We start from the raw sequence: 19,902 nt of genomic DNA on the forward strand, positions 1-19,902 counted from the left end.
TGCCTTTCTGCAACACATCGCCCCGGCTCAAGAGACTGGAACAGACTGTAGGGAGGACGCACTTTTGGACAGGTCGCCTTCACACCAAACTAGGACTGGAAATTGATGTCTGTTTATTTGAGGTTTTCACATCATTGCAGCAAGGAACAAACCCTTAAAATAGAGATATGGCTGGTGAGCACACTGCATACCTCCGTTCCAAAGTGCGCTCTGCTTAATTTCCTGCAAGGAGATACTTCACTGAGAGGCTCTTCACTTTTCTCTGAGGTCAAGAAAGAAATAAATTGGTCAAGAATTTGACTGTGAACTGAAATAATAAACAACTTCTATTCACATGATTAAGATGCAGAAACAGCTGTATTCAGTTTTCAGTATTCAGGCACCAGGGAAGAGGTTAAGAGATGCTCATAGTGAGCTCCCGTGATGAATTATCTTCTAAATTTAGACCAGCTGAAGAATCCCATCTCTGGTTCAATTTGGGCAAAGGATCAGGTGCTAGGCGAGGGGTTCATCTCGGGTCAGAGACTCAGAGTCTGCATACTTAGGCTAAGACGAGGGGATGATATTTTTGGGAGGCGTGCTCCCTGAATATTGTCGTGTATTCTTTCCGCGTCACGACACTCAAGTGGAGGAACTTTTTTTGTGGAAGTGCTGACTTGGGATTTGTGTGACTGAGCTATACAGGCATGTCTTTATATAGAATCTCATTTAGTTGTTTTTTTCCTTTCTCTCTCTCTCTCAGGTTTCCTGCTGTGAAGAAGAAGTTTATGACTGAGCTAAAGGAGCTGCGGCAGAAAGAGCAGAGTCCTTATGTAGTCCAGAGTACTATAAGCCTCATCATGGGGGTCAAGTTCTTCCGTATTAAGATGTATCCTGTCGAGGATTTTGAAGCCTCATTTCAGTTCATGCAGGTACAAAAGACGTGTATACTATTACGTCTATAATATTTCAATCCTTTGAATGGGTTCCAAACGATTATCATAAACCTACCTTACAGTATAAACTGATCATATGGTATAAGCTATAGGTTCACACTATGGGCCCTATTTAAACGATCTATAGCGCACGGTTTAAAGCGCATGGCACAAGTGCATTTAGGGCGTGTCTGACTCAACTTTTGCTTGTTAAATAGCGCATAATATGGGCTCAAAATAAGGCGCAAGGGGAAAAAGGGTTGTATTTAGTCTCTTAACTAATCATAGGTGTGTTTTGGGCGTAATGGGAATTGAACCAATCTGTGCTTGGCCGGTGGACCCTCTGCCTCCGCCATCTCCCTGTGCTCAGTCCCATAACCTATTTAACCGGGTCAGGCGATCATTATATGATCATAAGCACTAGGCTAGATATGATAAACATGCATTAATAGTATAATGAATTTAATAAAATAAAATGATAATGATCATTTTTGGAGGCTCCACTACGCACAGGCTTGCAGCCGGACACTGCCAGAGAGGAGGTGCGTAACGTGCAGATTCATCAGCTTCAAAACGCCGTCGTTTAGGGGTAGAGGCACGCAAACTTTGTAGTAGCCTAGTGACAGGTGTGTGCACCGTGATCTCTCTGGTCACGGTGGTCACGCCGGTGACCGGAGGAGCGCCGAGAGCCCGCTGCAGGTTGATCAATACAGAATGCCTGAGAGCCTTCCTTCCTTATATTATATTATATTTTGAATTGTAACCTGCCGCCTGAATTTTTGTGTTTTCCCTAACATAAATATAAATGTTCTTCTAGCGCCCACACTGTATTTAACTGCTCAGGAGGAGGAGAGCTGCTGCTGCGCTTCCCTGTGTGTGTAACAAGCCCGAGTGCTGTGTAGGCGCATCTTACTATCTGAGTAATGCGCCCTTTAAATAGCAGGAATATACTGTGCAAGACATTAGACCCGGTTTTTGTTTGTCAATGGCGCTGTCGCTTTCTGCTGCCTCAAGATAACAATGTGCCTGATCACATGGTAATGGGCACAAGTACATTTTTCTACTTACACAACGTGGGCGTTGGGCATAAAAATGTCAACTAAGTCGGTCCGAAACTAGCAATGACCGCTGCACAGCGCTGTGCACCGTTTTGCGCCAGGTGTAAGATAAAGGACCCTCTATATTCTTTGATTTTTGTGTTTTAAAACTTTAATATAGGTTTATATGACCTTTGTGTAGAAATTGCACAAACAATTCAAAGTATTGTTAGGATTTGCTGCCCTTTGACCTTGGCTGTGATTCCTATTAGCTTAAACATGCAGTTTGTGGATTAAATTCAGTTTTGGCCATGCAGCATCAAGTCTGTTTATCTCCTGGGTAAACAGGAAAAATAGATTTAAAGTGATATAAGTTTTTATTGCGTTGTTGCGTTAAACCATTTACTACTCTCTTTTCTGCAGGAGTGCGCCCAATACTTCCTAGAAGTCAAGGACAAGGACATTAAGCACGCCTTGGCTGGTATCTTTGTTGAAATTTTGGTTCCTGTTGCAGCGGTGAGTTTTGTTTTTTTTCCCCTCCAGCGTGTGTTGCATGCATTGCAAAATATTTAATTTAAATGTTAAAAGAGCACTACTCTGGAGAGGACTTTGTCTCGTCATGTGACCGTGTGTGATCTTGTCCTAGGCCGTGAAGAATGAGGTGAACGTACCCTGCCTGAGGAACTTTGTGGACAGCTTGTACGACACAACCCTGGACTTGTCCTCCAGAAAGAAGCACTCGCTGGTTAGTTAATCGGCAGAAAACAAACTGACACTGATTACCGGCCCTGTTAGTTTTGATCCACCTCTGTTTTCACTCTGACACCCTCCGCTGCATGCTCAGATTGCCGGGATGCCTGTGGTCTCTGTGAATCCTCAAGCATTTCAAGGTCACTCTTGTGTAATGCTTTCTTACGACGTCATCGTCCACACTAGAAATAATTCATGAGGGAAGACAGGCTGCCATTTCAAAGCATAAAAACGAGCATGAAAGCTGTGGAGTATATATATATATAAGGGTCCCTTCCCTCTAAAGTGTCTTCAATAAAGCATTTCACCGCAGCAGTTCACGGTGAAATGGAAAGACAACAACCCTTATGGAAGAGCAGTTTGCTCTCACAGAAGGTCTACATTCCCCTGAGGCAGCGATTATGGCTGAAAGCCACATTTTATGAGCGATGCATTGTTAGCAAAAAGCATAACAATAGGAGAAAACCTCATTATGTCTTCAAAAGAAAACTGCTTTATGTCTTAAATTGCACTTATGCAGATATGGTTCAGAGATAATGCATAATTCCTCACATTATCCTCTCCATATATGTGGAAACTCATTTTTAAACCTATTATTAACTCAGCGTGAAGCTATTTTTTTAACAATACCGTATATGATGAAAAGAGATCTAAACTCTAACTGTTCTCTGCAGGCGTTTTACCCGTTGGTGACGTGCCTGCTGTGTGTCAGCCAGAAACAGTTCTTCCTCAACAGATGGCATGTCTTCCTGAACAACTGCCTCTCAAATCTGAAGGTAACGTAACCTGGAAACCAGCAGCCTTTAATATATTCAGACCACAGCGGTCTTTGTTTATCATGCAGAGGACTAATCGGATACATAAAGGTTGCGTGTATCATGTTTGCCAGTTGGCTTCAGTTGTCAGACATAATCGTTACTTGGTATTTCATTGTTTGCATGGCATGATAATAGTGCGCTGAATGCTTCAGGCTGTAATTATTATAACTATGAATTAATATTATAGTGAGCTTGTATAAGCCTAGTGTGATTACAGTGATGATGTCTGTAATTTTGTAATTATAACTTACAATAAACCTTTAGGCTGCCACTTGTTGCCAAGTTATTCTGTCACTGACTTTCTTTCATAATTTTATTACAGAGCAGAGACCCTAAAATGGCTCGTGTTGCATTGGAGTCGCTGTATCGACTGTTGTGGGTCTACATGATCAGAATCAAGTGTGAGAGCAACACCGCAACACAGGGGTAAATATCTTAGAACTCCTTCACGTCAGCCAAAGAGGAGGATGTATGGATAACTTTTTACAATGTTTTTATGCATCAGTAAATTACCTGTGAGACGCCGATAAAAGTCATGGGCTCAAACATTTGTTGATGCTAAAATATTTATTTTTTAGATGCAAGAGAACAAGAGAAAAATTCATTCCAGTAGCAGTTTTACAGCAAACCCTCCGCCGTTGTTACTGATATTTATTGGTGTTTGCAGAAAGCGTGTGTTTTTATGTACTGGGTTCAGGCCCACACAGGTTTATCAGCAGCTTTACAGACGTTTTTATGAGCCTGAGCCCACATGAGGAATCCCAAACGGGTCAAGCCAAACTTTTAAAACGTGTTAATTAGGCCCAAAATAAACTGGTCCTAAAAATAAACCTCCTCTCAAGCAATGGAGTACTGCACAAACCAATTAAAATAGTTGCCCTGTGTAATTTTACGCAACCTTTTAAAATGTGTTAAAATGCTTGTTTAGGGTATCCTCATAACGTGTTCTTTTCTCTGTGTCCACAGTCGCCTCAACACCATCATAACAACACTTTTCCCCAAAGGATCCCGCAGTGTGGTACCGAGAGACATGCCTCTCAATATCTTTGTCAAAATCATCCAGTTCATTGCACAGGTAAACATAATAAGGTGCTATACTGCACTATGGAGAAGTCACACAATGATACTTCATGTAACTCATGAGTTAAAACCAATATTTGGTATCTCAATGAAACTAGTAATATGATATTTCTTGACATTCATGACATCATATTAAACTTCTTCTTATTTCGTTACAGGAAAGGCTTGATTTTGCCATGAAAGAGATTATCTTTGACCTTCTTTGTGTTGGGAAACCCGCAAAAGCCTTTAGTCTTAATCCAGAGGTACGCATTCAACATTCACTCAAATGATGTGTTTAGAGAAAAATGTAAAGAAAATGCTGTTTTTTTTTTTTCATTTAGCGCTTGTGCATATACTTTGAAAGTAATAGTGCTTTGCTTCTTTCTCATTAAGTGCCGTGGGCTCTTAATGCTTTTATTCTGAAATATGTGCCGGACAGTGTTGTAGAACATGCAGTGACTTGGGAGAGCTCAATGAATGAATATAGCACAGGGTTTTAATGGTGGATTATAACTATTATTTACAAATTACCACACGTTTCTTAGCCTTACTCTGTCTAAAATGGATATAAATTACATTTATAATGAAATGAAATGGCCATTCAAAGAGGTCCCTTGACCTCTGACCTCAAAATATTTGAATGCAAATGGGTTCTATGGGTACCCACGAGTCTCCCCTTTACATACATGTCCACTTTATGATAATCACATGCAGTTTGGGGCAAGTCATAGTCAAGTCAGCACACTGACACACTGACAGCTGTTGTTGCCTGTTGGGCTGCAGCTTGTTTATGATTTAAGCATATATTTTATGCTAAATGCAGTACCTGTGAGGGTTTCTGGACAATATTTGTCATTGTTTTGTGTTTTTAAGTGATTTCCAATAATAAATATATACATACATTTGCATAAAGCAAGCATATTTGCCCACTCCCATGTTGATAAGAGTATTTAATACTTGACAAATCTCCCTTTTAAGGTACATTTTGAACAGATAAAAAAATTTGTGATTAATTTGCGATTCAATATTTTAATCGATTGACAGCCACAGTGACAACACAGTGTTGTTGTGGTTCAAATTAGGTAAAACAAATCTATTATCCATTATCCACTATTTCGATTTAAATTTAACACATCATTTGAATATCTGAGGGACTAGTAGTCACATAAAATCATACTACTGTATATCTACTTGACTTGTAACTTACTAAACATGCCTATAATGACCAACTGTTGCTTGGTAACTTCCTGCAACTGTAGTAACTGCTGGTAAAATAAAAAAAAATTCTGCTGGTGTTTCATTGTCAGTTTCCCTGGAGGATTAATAACGCAATATTGGAAACTGATTAGCAAACAACTGAACTTTAAGCTTCTTTTCTGTGCAGAGAATGAATATTGGTCTGAGAGCGTTCCTGGTCATAGCCGATAAACTGCAGCAGAAGGACGGCGAGCCTCCCATGCCTAACACTGGTTGCACTTTACCCTCTGGGAATACACTCCGAGTGAAGAAGACATACCTGAGCAAAACGCTGACAGATGAGGAGGCCAAAGTCATCGGTGAGTGAGGCAGACCGTGGTCAGGAATGCTGAAAATGCCATGCTTTTAGAGTCAAATAGCAGTGTGCAGCTTTAGCATCAAATGTGGAATTTTAAAATGGGCATTTACAGATGAGTAACAGTGATATCGGATTTCAGATATCAGTTTCTAACAGTTTTTCCTTCATCTCCAGGGATGTCACAGTATTATTTTCATGTGCGGAAGGCTATCGACAACATCCTCAGACATCTAGACAAGGAGGTGGGACGCTGCATGATGATGACTAATGCTCAGATGTTGAACAAGGAGCCTGAGGACATGATCACGTAAGTGCAAACATCGCCCTGTCATCCTAGCTGCCAAAACATTTGAAGTTGTCGAGTTAAATGATAAATGTGGTTCCAGTCCCATCATTAAAGGTCCCATATCATGCTCATTTTCAGGTTCATGCTTGCATTTTAGGTTTCTACTAGAACATGTTTACATACTTTAATGTTTAAAAAACACTCTAGTTTCCTCCTGCTGTCTGCTTGAATATACCTGTATTCACCCTCTGTCTGAAACGCTCCGTTTTAGTACATTTCAATGGAATTGTAACAGAATTGCGTTGCTAGGCAACAGCTTGGGTCCATGTTTACTTCCTGTCAGCTGACGTCATTCACATACACTGCAACAGGAAATAAACTGGGACCCATTTAGAATGTTTAAAACTTTGAAATTGTCTAAATATTGTAGATTTGTGACATCACAAATTGACAGAAATCCTGACAGCTTGTTTCAAGAGCTCAGTTTCTGAATACGGGCTGTGTGCATTTCTCTGTGGATTAAGCGTTTCGATACTTTCCCAGTATTTATATAGAACTTAAACCTGCTTTATAATATAAAAGCAATGAAAATGTCACTTTTTACAATATGGGACTTTTAACTCATCCTTAACTTAATTAACCCTGTATGACAATCTGGTTATTCGCCCCAATGCTTGATCAGTTTACACTTGACAGTTGAACATTGAAAGCAAGCTTTTGAAGTTAAACTTACTGTAAAAATCTGACCTCTACAGAGGTGAAAGGAAGCCCAAGATTGACTTGTTCAGGACGTGTGTCGCTGCCGTTCCTCGCATCCTGCCTGACGGGATGTCCAAGCCGGAGCTCATAGACCTGCTCTCTCGGTGAGTCGCCTCTCTTGGGGGAAAACCCCTTTGTAAGTTAGACAAAGCACTGTCTGGCGGCACGCTCTCTGACTGTCTGAAAAGATAATTACCTGAGATCTAAGTGTTATTAACTGTTTGGAACCCTGTTTTCCCATGTTTTTGTGTCTAAGTTACTAATGGGGACAACCATTTCTGAAAGTGGTCCGGTATAAATACGGGCAGCCATCGAATTCAAAGACCTCATCCAGACTGTTGAAATCATCTAAATATTCAGCCAAGACTTTGAAAATCTTTTAGATGACACTTAGCTACGCTTTCTGTACTCCCAACACTCGCGTTTCCACAATGGATGTATTCCACTATTCCACAGTTGTCTTCCGGCAACACGAGATTTCACAACAAGACTTTTCCTTGAGCGAGACTCTTTCCATAATGTCAGACACTTATAATAACAATCAGAGCCTGTCATGGCAAAATCTAGCATTTTTAGTGGACGTAAATGATGGTGCCAGCTTGCCCCAACAGCACCATATCGCAGCCTGTGAGCAGCTGCCGTCTACAGCGCAATTTCAGAAATTGTTGTTCCTATTAGTCAGTTAGACAAAAAAATCGTGGGAAAATAGGTTAGAAAAATACCAAAGTTGCCCTTTAATCTTTGTTTTTAGGAGAAACAAACTTGCAGAGTAGGAACCTGAATTTCCTGCTTCCCCAGTTTGTGTCTCCAACCTAGTTTTTTATTGTTTGCAGCCAACTACCATTACATTTTCTTAAGATAGAGTATCCACATATAATGGTCATGACTGTTATTTACTTTACTGTGTTGAAAACAATCTAGTATATGAGGCTTACATTTTCATTACTGTTTTTCTATGTTTGACTCAGACTCAGGGGTTATATTAAATCGTTGTCTAAATAGCATTTGACAAACCCCTTGTCTGATAAAAAATGAACTCCATATCCGATCCCATCTTATCAGTTCTTTTTCTTACACATAATGAATATTTCAGATGCAAGGCAACTGGAAGCTTGACAACTTATCTTATTATACACAGCAGGCGAATTTAAGATGGCTAAATTAAAGGAGTGCCTCAGATGACACAGATAAAATGTTTGCTCTGTTACAATCCTGTCTGCCAGGTAATCTTCAGGCTAAATATATCTGAAATGAAACCCACTCATCGGTAGTAAATGAGCGACTTCATTTTATTCCTGTAAAAGAAACCTGTTACATTTTTGTTTTTCTCTGTCTTCTTCGTCAGACTGACTATCCACATGGACGACGAGCTGCGACTCATAGCCCAGAATTCCTTGCAGAGTCTGCTGGTTGATTTCTCTGACTGGCGTGACGACGTTCTGTTTGGATTCACTAACTTCCTGTTACGGGAGGTCCAGGACACTCACCAGGGACTGTTGGATACATCCCTCAAATTACTGCTGCAACTGCTCACACAGTGGAAACTAACCCTGGCCGCCCCAGGGAAGAGCTATGACACCGCTAAAGTACACACAGCCGAGGTACGCGCCTTTGTGTCAATTATGACAAAAATGTTTGTGCCTTTCACATGTATGAAAGACTAATCACAATTTCACTCATTCTGTTTTTTCTGCTCTATCACTTGTGACAAATGCCTGTCATAGAAATAGAAATTTAATGCGCTACGGTGTCATATTTATCATGCAACTGTAAAATCAGCTTTTTGATATTTATGTCACAGCTGCTGCAGACCAGCTCCAGTCTCAAGATTCCCGCAGAGCGAGGTCCTCACTCCACCGTGCTGCATGCTGTGGAGGGACTGGCGCTCGTACTGCTCTGCTCCTGTCAGCTGAGCACCCGCAGACTCGCCATCTCCATACTGAAAGAGATACGGAGCCTCTTCGTGACCATCGGACAGTCGGAGGTAAAATGAGATTAAGTTAAACTGAGCAGAATGCGGGAAGGTGTGACGACTGTGTTTACAAAGAGCGATTTTATGCTTTGTCAACTGCAGGATGATGATAAACCAATGATAGAGATCATGGACCAGCTCAGCCCCGTAATCCTGGAAAGTTTCGTCAACGTGGCCGTCTCCGACACGGTAAGTTGTTGGTAGCTCCAAACTAAACCTGAGGCCTGTACTACACAAAGCGAGTTCAACATACCCAGGGTATCTTCTCGTTATCTGGCTTCACTAACCGAAAACAACCACGATCATGCTAAGCGGTCCTACGAAGGTGGTTATCAACTTGGTAAGTCAACCCAGGGTTTCTCAATCTGGCTATGAGCGCGTTCACATACAAAGGGCGATGTATGCAGGATATAACCAATCGCAAACATGGACAAGTCTACTGTCAGCAGAGCGTCACATTTACAAATGAAGAGCAAACTATAATATTAGACAAACACGAAGAAGTTAAACACATAATCCAGACTAAACGTAACACAGTTGAAGCTGCCAAATGCAGGAAGGACAGCTGGCAAAAGAATAAAAATGCTGATTTGTGAATGTGTAAATTCTGGCGTGTGACTATTTGAACCTTCTCTCAGCTGCGTCCCCGACTCCAGCGGTGTGAAACGGGCTTGGGAGCAAGTAAAACAAATACAAAAACATAATTCAAAGCAGTAAGCACCAAAGCAGCCAGCAGTCCTTTCTACATTTTGTCAGTTTAAACTGTGTTGCTTTTGGCCTCGATTATGACTTTAACTTCTTTGTCTTTCTGTAATATTATCATCCGCACACTAAGCTCTGATTGGTTAGTAGGCGGTGCTTTTATACGATTTGATCTCATATCTGGAAATTAACCTGCTCCGGAGCAGGTGTTCAACATAAGTTACCATGGCGATCTACCCCGGTATAAGTGAACCCCCATCGTAGGACTGAAAACCCAGAAGGGTTAACCCTGAAGTTACTTCGCTAACCCCAAATCCTGCTCCGTTGTACAGGCCTCAGGAGTCTCAGTTGAGATGCGTCTACGGTTTATTTGCTTTCTCCTTTTCCTGGGATTTTATTCACAATGTATTAATTTCTCATCGACTTGATATCCAGATAGGAAAGTGAGATGCTCAACTCTCACAAATTTTAGCTACTTTCATGAAAAGATCAGGTGTCATTTAAATATCTAGCCACATCTGGAATCTGGTGCACAAAAACAGCAAACGCTTGTTACGTTGACTGTCAAGTCAGAAGCTCGGTTCAGTAATCTAGCATGCACAAATTGAATGAACAGCTGGAACTGAGCAGCTGTTGACCTTTTGACTCTCACTTATGTAAGCATCAAGCTGTCAGCACGACGCTAAGAATCCAGATTTATTGAGAAACGGATAATATGTCGAATGTCCTTATATGCATTTTCAAATTGTGTTTCTAAATATACTGTGTGATCATCTGATTGCCTTATTTATATTTAAATAATCATCCTTAAGAATAACGTTGAATAGAGAGATGGAAGGAGTGTTGCTATTTGGATATGTAATTTAGTCATGACCTCTGACCTTTGACCCCGCTGTGCCACTTTGCAGGCCGCCCTGCCAGCAGGCCACCACGTGGACCTCCAGTGGCTCGTGGAGTGGAACGCGCTGCTCGTAAACAGTCATTATGACATCAGGAGCCCCTCACACGTGTGGATCTTTGCCCAGTCTGTGAAGGACCCTTGGGTGCTGTGTGTGTACAGCCTCCTCAGACAGGACAACCTACCCAAGCACTGCCCCACGGCGCTCAGCTACGCCTGGCCCTACGCCTTCACTCGAATGCAGACGCTCATGCCCCTGGTAGACCCAAAGTAAGTGTCCTTCAAATATGCAACACTTGTATTTTCTATTTTCTGACGTTCCTGTTTTAAGTATAGCCACCTGACACCACTTCCCCTTTGCAAATGATAAACAACTCCTCGAGATCCTCTGTTAAAACCAGCGCAGATAAAAAATGATCTTTTTGTATGATTCACCAGTAACCCAGTGTATGCAAAGAAGACCAACATGTCTGGCAGCGGGGACAATTACGTAACGCTGTGGAGAAACTACTTGATCCTTTGCTTCGGGGTGGCCAAGCCCAGTATCATGAGCCCCGGCCATCTGAGAGCATCGACACCTGAGATCACGGCCGCCACGCCCGACAGCGGTGTCAGCTACGATAACAAGGTAGCTGCCTCCCCCTGTCCTCAGGCCTTATTAATTCTCCCAGTGCTTTGTCTCTGCAGGATCAGGTGTTCATACGCAGCTTGTTGACATTCAAACTCGACGCATCGAATTACACAGCAGCTATCTTTGCATGAATGGAACAGAACGCTTGATAAATTCTTGCAGCCCTGTGTAATTAGGGGCGTTCAAGCGGCGTGAGACATTTATTTTGAACCGTCGATGTTTGATGTTTCAGGTTATCGGGAGCCCATCTGTGGCTTGGCTTCTGAAGCAGTTGGTTCCGCTGATGAGGGCAGAGAGCATCGAGCTCACAGAGTCATTGGTTCTGGGCTTTGGTCGTACCAATTCCCTTGTATTCAGGTATATCAGGAAAATTGTGTTTTAGATATTTTTAATGATCCATCATTGGTTTAGAAAATGAATAGCAGCACAGCATCATCACATTTTAGCTGCTGTATTATTGCTGTTTGTCTCTTTTAATGGGACAGGACCAGTCAAATGAAAGTACAGATACAGATACAGATACAGAGAGCTTTATTTATCCCCGAAGGGCAATTCAGTTTCTGCAGTCCACCGAAACATATACACACATTCATACTGCACAATCATCATTGACAGAGGGAACACAGTAGGTGGCATATGGGGAGGTGCAGAACAATAAAAGTACAAGATTAAAAATTAAAAATCTTCGCAATAAAAACAATGAATACAAGAATAAAAACGAGACGAGATAAAAGAATAACGGAATAAATAAATAATTAGAATAGAATAAAGTGCCAAGAGTATTTGCACATTGCAAATTGTATTCCAAGAATGTACCTAATGCAAACACAGACAACCGTTATGTGGTTAGTGCAAAATAATTGTACATTCAAAGTAAATAAAAAATTTTTTTGTTGTCGTTCATTCATGATAGTTACTCTGCGTTCAGCAGTGTAATGGCAGAAGGAATGAATGACTTGGAGTAGCGGTTTGTCTTTCTGTGAGGCGGCAGATAGCGCCGTCCTGAAGGCAGTAGTGTGAACTCACTAGACAGGATTTGGTTGTGATTAATAATGTTTTTGGCCTTCTGGAGGACACGTTTCTCCCAGAGAGAGTTTAAGTTGCTCTGCTGGGCTCCGATGATTTTGGAGCAGACTTTCACAATGTTATTTAGGCAATTCCTGTCCTTCATAGACAAACCGTTAAACCAGCAAATAAATGAAAAGGTTAAAAGGCTCTCAATATATGACAAGTAGACAGTGCACAGGATAGATCTACTCACACAGTTAGAGCACAATCCATTATTTTCTCTGTAGTTAAAGAACATGTTGACCTGTATTTGTGTGGATTTAAAGAGGAGATAAACGGGGGATTATAGTTGAGTGGTGCCTTGTTGCCATTTACAGCTGCATCTACATTGTTCCCTAAAAATCTGATTTTGTTTTTAGCTCAAATCTCTTCTCCGAAAACAATAGTCTTGCTGAAGTGCAATTTGTCCATTTAACTGAACGTATTTATGGTAGTTGATGATGACTTGTTTGTATTTTCACTGCCTGCACACAGAGAACTTGTGGAAGAGCTACATCCCCTCATGAAAGAAGCACTAGAAAGAAGACCTGAGGTTGGTTGATCGTGTTTACAGCACAGCACACAACATAACCAAAATATATACTGCTGGATTTAATGTGTGAATGGACTAGATAGTGGTCTGTAATTTAACTAAAGAACTGGATCAGATAATCTCAGTCACTAAATATAGGTTAATAAGATTGTCACCAGGGCTTTGGTCATTAAGGATTCTTCTTAATGTTTTTTTTTTGCAGAACAAGAAGCGGCGTGAACGACGAGACCTGCTGAGACTGCAGCTGCTGCGGATCTTTGAGCTGCTGGCTGATGCAGGTGTCATCAGTGACAGGTTAGTGTGGTATTATAGTTGACACATTACAGAACCATACTCCACAATATCACACTCACGGTACACAAAGGGGGAGCACAAATTAAGATAACAAAACAGGGTCATCAAGATATAACCTTTGTGCTACATAACGCCTTATAGTTATTGTACAGTTTGCGTGTTGACAGATGATGAAAAAGCAGTTTACTAGGGCTGTCAATCGATTAAAATATTTAATCCTGATTAATCACATGATTGTCCATAGTTGATCACGATTAATCACAAATTAATTGCACATTTTTTATCTGTTCAAAATGTACCTTAAAGGGAGATTTGTCAAGTATTTAATACTCTTGTTAACATGGGAGTGGTCAAATATGCTTGCTTTATGCAAATGTATGCATATATTTATTATTGGAAATCAATTAACAACACAAAAAAACAAGACAAATATTGTGATTATCATAAAGTGGGCATGTCTGTAAAGGGGAGATTCGTGGGTACCCAGAGAACCCATTTTCATTCACATATCTGGAGGTCAGAGGTCAAGGGACCCCTTTGAAAATGGCCATGCAAGTTTTTCCTCGCCAAAATTCGGAGCGTTATTTATCCTCCTTCACGACAAGCTAGTATGACATGCTTGGTACCAATGGATTCCTTAAGTTTTCTTTTTTCATATGATGCCAGTATCACTCTAGCTTTAAAACTGAGCCCGCTACAACCTCTGAAAGATCGGCGGCCCATCAAATTTATAAAAATCAAAAAGTTGCATTAATGCATTAAAGAAATTAATGGCGTTAAAACAAATTTGCATCGATGCCTTATTATCGCGTTAACAGTGACAGCCCTAAATATTACTGTTAGATACTGTTTGTTTTGTAATTTCTTCTCACTGGGCGTCTCCTTGTTTTTCCTAAAGCACAAACGGAGCTCTGGAACGTGACACCCTCGCCCTGGGCGCTCTGTTCCTGGAGTATGTGGATCTAACTCGGATGCTCCTGGAAGCTGAGAATGACAAAGACGCAGAGATCCTCAAGGACATACGAGCTCACTTCAGCGCCATGGTGGCCAACCTCATCCAATGTGTACCAGGTACTCAGAAAAGATTCAGCCCGAAAGGCCTTTCTTGTCAGTTCAAGTCACCGTCAACGCTCTGTAGGTCAGATTGATAAATTACTGAATGCGTTTCTTTAATATGGATGCCTAATACATCCAACTATCCTTTCCCTCAATTTGTGCATTGTGAATTCTATAATAGGCTTCCATCCTGCTGGGGTTAGCACAGCACACGGAGCACACGACTCCTGATATTGATCTTGTTTTGGATGTAGTCCAAGGGTTGTAGATCCAAAAATAGTGCAGCTTAAGGACAGAGCAGGCAAGGACAGGTGATGACTCATGGGTTGCCAAGCATTCACAAGTCCCCACTGAATGGCTAATGATCTGTCAAGGGACTTCAACGCCTTATTATCGTATCGGAAAATGCACTTTTAGTAGTTAAGAGTTTAAGACGCTTGAATATTTTTTGCTGACTCTCCACTCTCTGAATGAGCCGACCTATAACGGACTGTCTTGTCTCCCTCCCCAGTGCACCACAGGCGCTTCCTGTTTCCACAGCAGAGCCTGCGGCATCACCTCTTCATCCTCTTCAGTCAGTGGGCCGGTCCGTTCAGCATCATGTTCACCCCTCTGGACCGCTACAGTGACAGGAATCACCAGATCACAAGATATCAATATTGTGCCCTAAAGGTGAACATACATTATGCAATCTATTGCCTTCCACAAACTCATACATATATTAGTGTAACCCCATAATGCTTAGTAGGAAAAGAAACATGCATCTTGGCAGTGGATTGGTCTGTCTTTATCCAAAGCATACATTTGAGAACAAGAGAATAAATCCACAAATTCCCTCACTGGAATAGTTTTGTGTATCTAATGATCTAACCCAGGGGTACCCAAACTTTTTCCCTTGGAGGGCCAAAACTGGAACTCAATGTTGGGCCACGGACCAAAAGTAATCACCTATCGTATTGTAATGTTAAGATGCAAAATGGTACGAGGATCCCAAGTTCCCCCAATTGAATATTATTTTAGCTTTGAAATAGTTAACCCCTTAAAACCCACCTGCTGAATACAATTGGGCTCATTTCCAGTCATACCAAATTTATGCAATTCCAAGAGAGTTTAAGGACCCCAGCATACAGAAATATTCAAATACCATTTTTAGAATAGGCAAAAATAACATTTATACTGAATTAAAAAAAAAACTGCATGTGATTATCATAAAGTGGGCATGTCTGTAAAGGGGAGACTCGTGGGTACCCATAGAACCCAATTACATTCACATATCTTGATGTCAGAGGTCAAGGGATCCCTTTGAAAATGGCCATGCAAGTTTTTCCTCGCCAAAATCTAGCATAAGTTTGGAGTGTTATTTAGTCCCCTTCCCGACAAGCTAACACAGGCCTTTAATTATAAAAAAAAATTCACTAACATCTGGCAGGCTAAATCAAACCTGATGGACAGACCCAACTTTGGCCCGCGATTGGTGTGTGTGTGTGTGTGTGTGTTTGAGACAGTCACCGAGCGGTGCTGCATCAAAGAACATCCTCCCATCCTATCTCTGCTAGCCAAGATATTTCTTTTAAATGTAATTCTGTTGTTTGGCATGGACTCCTCTCCACCCACAAGACAAATACAAACTCACAGAACAGTACACTCTCTCCTGAACTGCAGTGTGAAAATCCTGGGTCGCCAACATTAGATTTTCACATCTCTTCCACCCACTTCTATCTTTAGGTTTTAAGAAACAACAGACTTTGTTGGTTGGTAAACCTGAGCGCTGCAGTTTGCTGCCACATAACAGGACTTCTGGGAACTCAACACGTACTTCCTGCTACTGCATTCTGAGCTGTGTGCAACTGTTGCCTGTTTGTTCTTCTAGGCCATGTCTGCTGTGCTGTGCTGCGGGTCTGTGTTTGACAACGTTGGCCTCTCTCCAGACGGATACCTCTATAAGTGGCTGGATAATATACTCGCCTGCCAGGATCAGCGGGTATGTGGCCAATGCTTTACCACCGCGGTGCATTTAAACAAAGAGCTGACCCAGAAAGCCCATCTGATAGCTCGCTGAAGCCCGCTTTGTATTAAAAGCCCAACGCTAGACATTGCCAAGCGCTCGCCATTATCTTGCTGGAGGGCTGGCAAGTAGTAAAGGAGAGTATCAAAATAAATTTGTCTGATATTGTCTTTGTTTTCGGTTCACTGTGGTACAAGATAAAGCACCTGCATGTTTATTTTACACATTCTTCCTTGTCAAAATTGACTTTGAGCTGCCGTGTTATCATTGCATGGCTTGAGGAGTAGCAGTAAACTGGGCAGGTAGCCAAGAAAATGTAATTTATCATATTATTTGCATGACAGAAGTAAAGAATCATTTTACACCGACTCGCCAGATCTTTGAAAAATACACATAGCCTCAGATATTTGTGTAATGTAAAATCAGGAATACAGGGATCCTTAAAAAAGACGTGATATTCAGGAGAGTCTGTGTTGGTGTGTTGCTCCTGGCTCAGGTCCACCAGCTTGGCTGTGAAGTCGTCATCCTGCTTCTGGAGCTCAATGCCGACCAGGTCAACCTATTCAACTGGGCCGTGGATCGCTGCTACACGGGCTCCTACCAGCTCGCCTCGGGCTGCTTCAAAGCCATCGCTACAGTCTGTGGCAGCAGGTACAAAAATCAATGTTCAACTAGTTGAGGTCAGCTGCCTGTGCACAAACACAGTTTTCACAAAGGGCATCGGGTATGATCATCCAGACTTCTTGTCCACGTGGGGACACCACTGGAAAATGAGCTCTCCAAAGCGTCACCTCAGCTGAACCTCTTAACCCTTTGAACTCTGCAATAGAAATGGTCCGCCAGTGCCTACATTGGTATTTTTGCTTATTTTGATGTCATTTCTTCAAATGCTTCATATCCCTAAAACCTGTACAACCTAAACTAAAAGGTTATACAAGTCAAAAAGCTATAATTACGAGGGGTGTAAATCAATTAAAATATTATATCGCGATAAATCGCATGATTGTCCGCAGTTAATTGTGGTTAATTACAAATTAATCGCACATTTTTTATCTGTTCAAAATGTACCTTAAAGGGGAGGTTTGTCAAGTATTTAGTACTCTTGAGGTCAGAGGTCAAGGGGACCCCTTTGAAAATGGCCATGCCAGTTTTCCTCTCCAAAATTTAGCTTAAGTTTGGAGCGTTATTTAGCTTCGTGGTTGGTACTAATGGATTCAACAGGTTTTTCTAGTTTCATATAATGCCAGTATCTTCACTCTAGTTGTGTTAATGCGTTATCGCGTTGACTTTGACAGCCATAATAATGATTGAAAAAGTATTGAAATTGTGTCATAAATTACAAAAGAAAATTAATAACATGTTAATAAATAAACAAACAGAACATATTGATCCAAAATATTTCTAAATGTAGAAACATGAACAAAACATTGCTCAACACTCTATACGTTTTTAACGATGCAGTTTTTAGTTTTTGAGATATGCTAATTTCTATGAGCAGATCGAGTGCAAAGGCGCTTTGATAGTTTCGTAACGCTCCACACGTAGCGTAATGATGTCATCGCGAGCGTACAACGTGATGACGCGAAAGACGGAAGCTTTAACTTTCCGCTGTGCAAAGAATGAATGCTCTAGTCATAATGGTTTTTATTTTAGATCGATTTAAACAGGATCATTCAAACAACGATCTTCTGCAGGAGTTTTTAAAGGGTTAAAGGGCTCACTGTTCATCTGAAGTTGGACTTCCCCTCCTGCTTTTTCTCAAAAACATAAACCCAATCATTATGTGGAACACTGAGCATTGTTTTCTTAAAACTGAAACATTAAATTATTTTGTTCTCTCTCTTTCCTAACTAGCAGAAACTACCCGAGTGACATAGTAACGCTGCTGAATCTGGTCCTCTTCAAGGCGTCAGACACCAACAGAGAAATCTATGAGATTTCAATGCAGCTAATGCAGGTGAGATATATACAACAAGCCCAGCTGCCTTCTGGTGCTTCTGTGTAGTTTTCTGTGGTTGAACAGTAAAATGACGCATTTCTCCTCCTTTCCTTTGAACAGATCCTTGAAGCTAAGTTGTTTGTGTACTCTAAGAGGATTGCGGAGCAGAAGCCGAGCAGCATCCTCTACGGCACCCACGGTCCGCTGCCACCTCTGTACAGCGTCTCCCTGCCTCAGCTCTCCAGCCAGCTGGCCAGGATGTACCCTGAACTCACACTTCCTCTGTTCTCAGGTAGCTGTTTGTGTCATATGTGTGCTGTGTATGTGGCCACAGCAGGGTTAGCCGTGGTATTTCAGCCTGCTGTAATACTCTCACAGGCTTATGGTTTCCCACTAAATGCTGCTCGCTCATCTTCCAGAGAAGTCTTCCTCTTCCACCACCCACACACATACTGTATCTATGAACGCTCCCACTGACCACAGAAACACTTAGAGAGCTTAAATCAATTAAGGGACTCCCAGGTTGAAGTTGAATTCATATGTGGATCAGGATTAAACTGGCAATTATGGTGAAACTGAGTATACAGTATGTGTTTGATTTCCCCAGCTGATGTTATTCTGATGTTAGTATTGCCTTTCCCCTGCTTGATCCAGAGGTTAGCCAGAGGTTCTCCACCACTCATCCCAACGGGAGGCAGATCATGCTAACCTACCTCCTGCCCTGGCTCGGTAACATTGAGCTGGTGGATAGCGGCCTGCTGCTCCCGGTCTTCACACCGTGCACTTCAGATTATAGCGCCTCCATCCGGACGACGAGCGCGGGTTCATCCCACCAACTGAAGGGCACCGGCTGGGGCTCCTTACAGGCCACGTCCATGGTTCTCAATAACCTCATGTTCATGACCGCCAAGGTAAAGTTGTGCTGGGGAAATTGAATGGAATGATGCATGGGTAATCAGTAGGGCTGTCAAATCACAAATGAATCGCACATTTCTTACCTGTTGAAAATGTACCTTAAAGGGAGATTTGTCATGTGTTTAATACTCTTATCAATATTGGAGTGGGCAAATATGCTGCTTTATGCAAATGTATGTATATATTTATTACTGGAAATCAATTATCAACACAAAACAATGACAAATATTGTCCAGAAACCCTCACAGGTACTGCAATTAGCATATAAAATATGCTCAAATCATAACATGGCAAACTCAAAAAGCCCAACAGACAACAACAGCTTGACTATGACTTGTCCCAAACTGCATGTGATTATCATAAATTATCATGTCTATAAAGGGGAGACTCGTGGGTACCCATAGAACCCATTTTCATTCACATATCTTGAGGTCAGAGGTCAAGGGACCCCTTTGAAAATGGCCATGCCAGTTTTTCCTCGCCAAAATTTTGCGCAAGTTCGGAGCATTATGTAGCATCCTTTGACAAGCTAGTATGACATGGTTGGTACCAATGGATTCCTTAGGTTTTATAGTTTTATATGATGCCAGTATCTTCACTCTAGATTTAGCCCGCTCCAACCTAAATTTCGCAAGTTGCACTAATGCATTAAAGTTATTAGTGGTGTTAAAATGAGCTTGCCATAACGCATTGTTGACAGCCCTAGTAA

The 19,902-nt window shown here is 41.5% G+C and overlaps 1 protein-coding gene across 6 annotated transcripts in view; it reads left to right on the forward strand.

The window, feature by feature from the left end:
* Positions 1 to 19,902, forward strand: part of frya (furry homolog a (Drosophila)) — a 68,363-nt gene that overhangs the window by 25,406 nt on the left and 23,055 nt on the right. For 3 of the 6 annotated variants that reach the window (XM_074640292.1, XM_074640293.1, XM_074640295.1), the window contains exons 8-32: positions 743 to 911; positions 2,375 to 2,467; positions 2,598 to 2,696; positions 3,376 to 3,477; positions 3,842 to 3,945; positions 4,486 to 4,594; positions 4,758 to 4,844; positions 5,966 to 6,137; positions 6,311 to 6,443; positions 7,178 to 7,285; positions 8,527 to 8,782; positions 8,983 to 9,165; positions 9,256 to 9,342; positions 10,764 to 11,023; positions 11,192 to 11,381; positions 11,617 to 11,741; positions 12,927 to 12,984; positions 13,187 to 13,278; positions 14,177 to 14,349; positions 14,846 to 15,006; positions 16,205 to 16,315; positions 16,836 to 16,990; positions 18,194 to 18,296; positions 18,399 to 18,570; positions 18,933 to 19,189. In XM_074640292.1, coding sequence (XP_074496393.1) covers positions 743 to 911; positions 2,375 to 2,467; positions 2,598 to 2,696; positions 3,376 to 3,477; positions 3,842 to 3,945; positions 4,486 to 4,594; positions 4,758 to 4,844; positions 5,966 to 6,137; positions 6,311 to 6,443; positions 7,178 to 7,285; positions 8,527 to 8,782; positions 8,983 to 9,165; positions 9,256 to 9,342; positions 10,764 to 11,023; positions 11,192 to 11,381; positions 11,617 to 11,741; positions 12,927 to 12,984; positions 13,187 to 13,278; positions 14,177 to 14,349; positions 14,846 to 15,006; positions 16,205 to 16,315; positions 16,836 to 16,990; positions 18,194 to 18,296; positions 18,399 to 18,570; positions 18,933 to 19,189 — 3,559 coding nt within the window. The remainder of the gene's footprint in view (positions 1 to 742; positions 912 to 2,374; positions 2,468 to 2,597; positions 2,697 to 3,375; positions 3,478 to 3,841; positions 3,946 to 4,485; positions 4,595 to 4,757; positions 4,845 to 5,965; positions 6,138 to 6,310; positions 6,444 to 7,177; positions 7,286 to 8,526; positions 8,783 to 8,982; positions 9,166 to 9,255; positions 9,343 to 10,763; positions 11,024 to 11,191; positions 11,382 to 11,616; positions 11,742 to 12,926; positions 12,985 to 13,186; positions 13,279 to 14,176; positions 14,350 to 14,845; positions 15,007 to 16,204; positions 16,316 to 16,835; positions 16,991 to 18,193; positions 18,297 to 18,398; positions 18,571 to 18,932; positions 19,190 to 19,902) is intronic. The other 3 variants (XM_074640294.1, XM_074640296.1, XM_074640297.1) reach the window with 1 other exon arrangement.

This window comes from Sebastes fasciatus, chromosome 7 (assembly GCF_043250625.1).
Source record: "Sebastes fasciatus isolate fSebFas1 chromosome 7, fSebFas1.pri, whole genome shotgun sequence".
NCBI classification, from domain to species: domain Eukaryota; kingdom Metazoa; phylum Chordata; class Actinopteri; order Perciformes; family Sebastidae; genus Sebastes; species Sebastes fasciatus.